The sequence below is a fragment of the Sinocyclocheilus anshuiensis genome, unplaced genomic scaffold (genome assembly GCF_001515605.1).
Source record: "Sinocyclocheilus anshuiensis isolate Anshui unplaced genomic scaffold, SAMN03320099.WGS_v1.1 scaffold2551, whole genome shotgun sequence".
NCBI lineage: Eukaryota > Metazoa > Chordata > Actinopteri > Cypriniformes > Cyprinidae > Sinocyclocheilus > Sinocyclocheilus anshuiensis.
In genome coordinates, this window is record NW_015558706.1 from 5,577 (window position 1) to 13,984 (window position 8,408).

Here is an 8,408-nt window from a genome sequence, read left to right on the forward strand (position 1 = left end):
CCTAGCCTTTGGTTCGTTTTTAATACACTGCACGAACCAATGGCCGTGCAGTTTCACTGCATGAATGAAAAAAAGGCTTCAGTTCAGGAGAAAAAAGGCTTTTTCCCATATGCGTCTAGCAAGACGCAGTACGAGTGTAGTATCGAAAGGGAACTACATTGCTTTAAGACCAGACATAGGACTGGTTCTGGTCTTAAAGTCCTGCATTTGGGACACAGCTGAATATTAGTCTGACACTTAGTCCTCCAACATAAGTTATACCAGAAGCTCCAGTGCTACATCTCTTTATCTTAACACCTGACCAATGCAAGTCATTCCTACTCTTACTGTACAGGCCAACACAACTGAGGGTTTGTAAATAGGTGGGTTGTAATGGTTCATATACATTTGTGCAATAGAAATTATTCATCAAAAGAGCACAAAAATGTGCAATGCATACAGCACTCTTTTTTTTTGTAATAGACACTTGATAAGACATACATTAATGCTACATTACATCTAGCTGCACAAATGAGTAAATAATAATAAAAATGGTAAACGCTGCAAGAAGTTTATTGACTTAAGTTCAAAACATGAGGACAGGCTAAAACCATAAGAAATGGAACAAAGAGAGCTATTCAATAAATGAATTATTGAAGACAAAAATATAAAGCAAAGTGAGAAACAGTACAACATAAGTAAAGGGCTCATTACATGAAAAATCACTTTTTTATCAAATTCTTTGATCTTTTCACATATAAGAGATACCATTAAAACATCCTCCAAGTTTCATGGCTTCCTCTTCCAAAAGTCCACCTCTTCAAAAAAGCATTTATTTAACAAGAAAAGGCTTCTATGACTGCCTCCAGAGCAAGATATTGAAGAATAGTTATACATCATTGCACCATAGGCCCCATCCTCTGGCGTTTAGTTGCTTAAAGCTGCAGTCACACTAGACTTGACTAGGCACATCTTCACGTGATATGAATTTGCAGGGCAGAGTTCACCAGATTTTAACTTTGGAACGCATCAAATTTGACATGAGATTGTGTTTCCTGTCTCCTGAATTCAAATCCGTATGAATGGAAGTAAATATAAAACAAAGTAGTGTGACCAGCCCTTAATGGCCTGTTTACACCAGACGTGAGTGTCACATCAAAAGCAAACAGAACCCATTATGATCACTGAAGCTGTCTACACTGGATACAGTACACAGATGCCTGTTCAGTTACTGACATCCATGCACTTGAGTCCAATCATTTTTACTTTCTTTAGTGCAAAGTGGTTTTGTACAGTACATTTTTGATTACATACTCATTACTTTCTGTATACTAAACTGTGTTTTTCAGAGGGATGGGGGCGAATGGGCAAATGAACGCCCCCTGCGACCCTTCAAAATACTTTCCAGGAAGTGGTTTTCAGGTGTTGCCTACAAAGGCGATGAGGAATCTCCAACAGAAATCTACAGAAACCACATGAGATTTCGCATTTCTGTTTGAGCCACATGTACAACAATTTTACAATAAAAAATACATTCACTGCTGCTTTAAAAAAGACAAAATTTGCATATACAAATATTTTAAACACCCTAAATCAACTACAAATCAACAGCACATTACATATCACAAATATGCTGCTTATTTACACTGAGAATAACAATGCCTTCCTGAACACATGATGTCCTGTATTAAGGGTTCAGCTTCGTTAAAAGTTCACTTTTATTCTGATTGTGGATGTGCAGATTCATATCCGGCTGATGGTTTATTGACCGCAGCATAAATGGTGTGATCAGTTTCAGTTTTGGGGGGTTTTGGTTGCTGCTGAATAGCACAGTAGATAGTGACTGGTGCATCTGGCTTGCTCTTCTCTGTGAGTGATGACCTCTGAAATAAAGAACAACAAAATCAACTGCAGTTCATTTAAAACATTTTCCCCAACAAATAATTTAAACAACTGCAGGTTGCAAACTGGCAGGTTGTTTCCTAAACATTAAGCCACAAATATAATAACTTTATCATTTTAATGTTGTTCACTTAAGCTTGTCTTCACCTTTATTCCAAATTAAGACATTTAATCCAAATTAACCATCAGTTAATTTTAAATGAATTGTAACTGAGTGCGATTAGAGTGATTGTTTAATCTTCACCTGATTCATAGGGTCGTCGTTGGGTGTGGTGTGGTTGGTAACATCAGTTTGTCCTGAATCTCTTGCAGTATCATACACTGTCTGAGGATTATCTGATTTCTCCAACATCTCCAGTGACTTTTGTGGCTTGATGTTCTCCTGTGGACACAATCCAATCAAGATGTCAGACTGCTGGTTTGGCTGAAATGAGTGGTGAGTACTCCACTCGTCCAACAACCACCACATAGAGGCTAAGTATAGCAATTGGTCTTCATTTTCACTAAATAGAAGACTGATAATTTTTAGCTTCCTTTCAGTTTACTTGATAAGGCAAATGAGGCACTGAACACATGCAGCATTCAAACCAATGCAATACAGAAAGTTGACTTCCGCTACTCCTTTCCTTCATACCAAATAATCCACTATAGGAAATAATAAAGGGAATGGAAGTCAAAGCCACTAGAAGGCAAGCCTGCAACCTTTAGCCGAAAAAGCGTAACGGCTAATGCTAACGTTTCCGGTTTGCCAGTGCGTGGGAATCGAGAGAAGTCGTTTTTTTTAATGGATGTCAATGGAGGAGAGGCTTCACTACGCTGAATAAACAGCTTTTTAGGGGAAACAGCTTATCATTTAATGAATCGACAGCCTATCGGCTAATCTCCAACATGTTTTACACTAAGCAATACTTTTGGATTGAACTATTTTTAGAGTTTACACCAAAAAAAATGCCGTTCTACGAGAGAAGTCACTGACTTTTTGCAACAGGTGGGATACAGCTTACAGCACTTCTCATTCATTCCTATGGTATCCGTAAACGGCGATTGAGTGTCGCACAACTCTGACTTGAAATTCAATGACGTCAAGGCTGTAATGTGATTGTTATTAAGGCACACGTGATCCAAGTTGACCATTACACTTTCTCCAATAGTAAGTAATACAGACCCTCTCATCTCCCTATAGTAAGACCATCTCTGATGGAAATGATCACCTGTGGTCATGTGACAGTAAATAACCATGAAGAAATAACAATGAATTAATAAATTAACGCAGACACTAAAAGTTTACACTCTCAGATGCTACACTTTCAGAAAAAAGGTACAAAGCAGTCACTGGGAACACCTTTGTACCTTATTTACCCCTAAAGGATGCATATAAAACCACATCATGCTGGTTTCATCTGGCCAGAGGAGAACTGGCCCCTGACTGAGCCTGGTTTGTCTCAAGGTTTTTTTCTCCATTTCTGTCACTGATGGAGTTTTGGTTCCTTGCCACTGCCGTCTTTGGCTTACTTAGTTGGGGACACAATTTCTGGCAACATAGTTGACTTGACTGCACAGAGACTATTGGAAGAGAGCTGAACTGAGCTGGACGATGACATCACTGAATCAACAATGAACTGACTTTAACTGATAAACTGCATGGTGTTCTTGCATTATCAGTACACATTTTTCCTTTTTAACACTGTAAAGCTGCTTTGACACAATCTTTATTGTATAAAGCGCTATATAAATAAAGGTGACTTGACTTGACTATATCCTTAAAGGTACTTATTAGTACCTAAATAGTAAATATAGTATCTTTTGAAAGGCTACCGCCCCAGTGACAGCTTCTACTTTTTTTATGGGAGTGAAGGATTTTATTATCAAAAACTGAGATACAAAACATGTTGCATACTTGTTTTAAAAGATAACAGATAGTCTGTGGTTAATGAAGAATAGTAGTATAACACTTACGTCAACTTCTGCGTAGATTGTTTGTTCATTCTTCTGGGTGCCTATGATGTTTAAAACAGAACATCAATATTCAAGACAATTTTCAGTGTATAGGCATAGAACAGATATAACTTTTTGCTCTACAACACTTTTAAGAATTGATCAGCATCTGTGGCAATAATTTGTTAACACACTTCTAATGGAAGCTTAGAAAAAAAGTGTGTCATACAGTTTAAAAGCAGAAGTGTCAAATTTGTAGGTAGTTAAAATGAAAATGAATAGGAAGTTGGCAGGTCTTGTGTTGTGGAATGTTCGACTTCACCTCAATCGGTTTTAAACAGCATTGTGCTATAACTACTGTGCATGTAGTTTTTGTGATATCATGTTAATTGGGAGATTACATGGAATATTTTTATTTCTAAAAATTAATTATGCAATGCCACACTACAGGACCATTTAAAATTAAATAGTGACAGCAAACATGCAAATACAATGGTGAAAAACTGAAAAAACAAACAAACAAAAAAACGTGTTTACAAAAACACATTGTTTACATTGAAAGCACTTTAAAAACTGATCTATCTGTAAAAATAAATTTGGGAAGTGAGGTTATTTTAAACTGCAGTCATATGCTCTTGGAAAAATCTCTGTAGAATTACATTGGAATGTCAAACTTTGTGTAAAGACTGTTTGACTGTTGGGTTTTCTCACTGACTAAATGTTTTTAATGGATGTGACATGAGTTCATAAGCACAGCACAAATATCAGACTAATATTTTATCCATAAATTTGTGAGACATTTGATGCATGTCTTTTCATTTCAGATAGAGAAATAGCCTACTCTTAGATGGTTCACTAGCAATCAATATGAAAGACTGCTATAAGTGTTATTGAAACAAAATAATTGTAGGATGCTCTGTACCTTTTTTCCTCTTGTAAATACAGAAGCCGATCACTGCCGCCAATGCCAATGTGATTAGACAAATAAAAATGACCCAAGGGGGAAACGCAGGTGCTTCTTCATGTTTTTCCGTTTATAGGCATGAAAGATAAGAACAAATATCTCCACTTTTCACAGTCAGAGGTTTATATTAACAGGAATTTCAGTCCAGTGTTTGGCATTTAAAATGAAGAGTGGCACATCATACAGTATTTAAGTATTTTAAAATCAGTCTCATCGATTTTCTGTTTCTTAATCTGTAAGTGTATTTACAGGTCAGAGTGGATACAATATGTACCTGTTTTAGCAGTGCAGAGTTCATTAACCTTCTTTGAGTCAGTCTTCCAGCTCACTGGGTTGCTGTAGTTACACATGATGGAGTCACCAATGCAGCTCAGTCTTAGAATGTATTTATCAGATGATGTCACTTCCTCTGGAGAACAGCTGCTACTATCATAGATGACGCTGATGATAATGTTACTTCCATTACATGTAGAGTTACAGGGGTCAGGACTGGATGAGTTTGAGTTTACAGTCAGGACCGGAGCTTCCACTGCATCTGAAACACACACACACACACAAGGCCACATTCACAATTTCAGACATGCTAGAATTTGCCAGTTTAAAACTTCAGTAAACCAGGACCAAACATAATTTATTCATACTATTTTGTTCAGACTTCCTGAAATGAACATTAGTAATTTTGTTATGGGGTCAGGACTGAATGAGTTTGAGTTTACAGTCAGGACCGGAGCTTCCACTGCATCTGAAACACACACACACACACACAAGGCCACATTCACAATTTCAGACATGCTAGAATTTGCCAGTTTAAAACTTCAGTAAACCAGGACCAAACATAATTTATTCATACTATTTTGTTCAGACTTCCTGAAATGAACATTAGTAATTTTGTTATATATTAAAATATGTGCATCAGGATTTGAAGTCATTATAAAAAATCAACAAACAAAAAGTTTGTAAAAATCCTTAGGTAACAGCATTTTGTTGTGCTTTACAAATTTATATTCAGGGGTGCACATAAGTGGTACACTATGGAATGCCAAACCTGACAAAATTAGAAATAAATAAATTCATAAATATACAAAGAAATGTAAAATGCAAAATTAATAAAATAAATATATAAATATACAAAGAAAAGTAAAAAATAAATAATTATTTATACTTTTATTTCCTTACTTACGTATATATTTATTTCTTCCACATTTATTTCTTTATTTTTTATTTTATTTATATATCTAATATTATATTTATTTTCTTTTATTTATAATTTATATATCTGCCTAATCTACATTTATTTGTTTCCACATTTATGTACTGTATTTCTTTACGTATTTATTTTTATATTTATTTATTTCCCCATTTATTTATTTCTACATTTCTTTATCCATGGGGTAATGAGGAGGGTGTGTTTTACCTCAGGAATAGTAATCGAGTCAGAGTATGGTGAGTTGTAAGCTTTTTAAATATAACAGTTTTTAAACAGTTGCAACATGACAGCTGTGATAAAACTTGGTATATTAGCTTGACACAATACCTTTGACACATGCTAGCTATTAGAAGCTAAGAAAACACAGATTAAAATTATATGTTTTTACTATGCTTCACGCAAACAATTTAGTATGACAAAAAATCTGATCATTAACATTTTTTGTAGAAGGAATGGTCACATGTGGCTGATTTTGTTGTTCTTAGTTAGAGGGGCTAACTAAGCATGTGCAGTATGAATATCATCACTGCTCTTTCCTGATTGAAGAAATAAGCCATGTTGCAACTGCCCCTTGTTGCAACCGTCCCCACTCTCTCCTACCAAATCTCCAGGTGCTCTCATGAGAACCAGACCTTAAAACGTATGTGCACCCGTTTATATTGTTTTCAAATAAAGGTTTTCAGATAAAAGATACAGATTTCAAATGTAAACTGAATATAATTAACATTATATGCAGTTACATCACAGACTAAGCACTTCACATCACGCTCACCTATAACAGATACTCTGTATGTAACAATATTGTTGTCTGATTCTGCAGCTGCTACTGCTGTGTAGAGTCCACTGTCTGTCTTCTGCGTGTTCCTCAGTGTTAGAGAGAAGGTTTTATTATTGAAATCCATTCTGTCCTTGTAGGAAGGGTAACGTTTTTCTTTTTTAGATTCACTTGTATATTTAACTATATTCTCTAATTTATTTTTTTTCCAGGATAAATCATCAAACTCTGGTAGTTCTTGTGTCTGTATATCCAGTTGAACAGAATCTCCCGTCTGAACAAACACAGAGATCTCAGCACTGAACCCTGAGGAGAGAGAAAATAACCTTTTATTAAAATACAAAGAGTAGCTGTTTGCTTGCTGTTTTCATGGACAGTAATCATACAGCTGACACAAGCTGTTTCTATCAAGTTGTTTCTCTCAGTAAAGAACACAAGAACACAGCCAAGATCAAGACCAAAAAAGTCCAAATTCCCAACTAACGGTAACACTAACCACAATAATAATGGTGACATCAGATTACACAATTACAAGGGCTAATGTTAATTCCATCATTGTTGAATCAAACAATTCAGTGAGATCTGGTGTGATCATATTTATGAATACAGTATGTATTAACAAATCAGTTAAATCTCGTAAAATCCTGGCAACATTTCAGTGAAATATTTTTGAAGTGAAACCAAAACAATTCCAAAAAGATTTGATTAATATGACATAAAAAGACTTGTACAGAATTTTTAAAATGCCCTTCAGATTAGTGATTTGTCACCAGAGGAAATCATGAATCAAAGACTTATTTAGAATAGTATAATGATTGGATTTTGTACCTGACGTAAGAAGAACACAGGACAGGAGCAGCCTAAACGCCATCTTAGCAAACAAAAATGTCCGCTTCTCTGTGGGTGTTTCAGTGAAGGAAGTTTAACATGTGAGAAGCACAGCTAGTCAGACACTCACTTCCGCTTCACTAGGCCAGTGACTAATCATGAGCATAAGAGGCTGTAGGCAAAGCGTAAATATACCTTTTGGCTAAAACTTGTCCTTTCAGCTCGTGTAAAAATCTATCCTAAAGAATCACAAAGTCAAAAATGGCCAAGAACTACATAACAGAGTCAAACAAAATGAAATTACTGTTACATTGTACTAGGTAAATGAACATGTTTTTGTTCCACAGGGTCTGTACGTAGTGTTCCACTTCACTGTTCACCCCGTCTCACTTCTTTAACACCATACCCACATCCTGCTTGTACAGTCACGTCTCAAATTAACCTCCACTGGTTAAGGACCCCAAATGCACACATGTACAAAGCTTCAAAATCATAACTTATTCAGCACAGTTTATGAATATGCTTATAATGAAAACACTACATAACAGTAAGCAGCTTCAGTGTTCATTCACAACAATGATATCAGACCTAAATATTTTCACATTACTTATAAGCAGTTAAATGTTATAGCTATAGATCCTCTGACTCATGACTGGTTCCAGATTTGTTTTCTATGAAGTTAAACTTGGTTTGCACATTAAGTCATGGTTTCCAGTGGCAAAAATCACATTTAAAATTAATCAGAGAAGATTTTAATTTAATTGCACAGTTTTATTAATAAAGACAGCAGATGAAACCCACATATGACACAGAACTAG

At 35.6% G+C, this 8,408-nt stretch overlaps 1 protein-coding gene across 1 annotated transcript; it reads right to left on the minus strand.

Annotated features, from left to right (window-relative positions):
• Positions 1-536: 536 nt before the first annotated feature.
• LOC107681448 (CD48 antigen-like) lies at positions 537-7,674 on the minus strand. The gene is made up of 7 exons (XM_016477752.1): positions 7,591-7,674; positions 6,760-7,068; positions 5,055-5,315; positions 4,739-4,846; positions 3,838-3,878; positions 2,126-2,263; positions 537-1,862 (listed from the first exon to the last, which is right to left on the minus strand). The coding sequence occupies exons 1-7, from the start codon at positions 7,631-7,633 to the stop codon at positions 1,698-1,700; spliced, it is 1,065 nt and encodes a 354-aa protein (XP_016333238.1). The 5' UTR covers positions 7,634-7,674; the 3' UTR covers positions 537-1,697.
• Between the last annotated feature and the right edge of the window lie 734 nt (positions 7,675-8,408).

Excerpts from the sequence above, each read along its gene's own strand:
- LOC107681448 (XM_016477752.1), bottom strand. The coding sequence starts at position 7,633 with ATGGCGTTTAGGCTGCTCCTGTCCTGTGTTCTTCTTACGTCAG. Across the intron at positions 7,069-7,590 it reads CTGTGTTCTTCTTACGTCAG|GGTTCAGTGCTGAGATCTCT; the intron begins GTACAAAATCCA and ends CTCTCTCCTCAG. Across the intron at positions 4,847-5,054 it reads ACTCTGCACTGCTAAAACAG|AAAAACATGAAGAAGCACCT; the intron begins GTACATATTGTA and ends GCCTATAAACGG.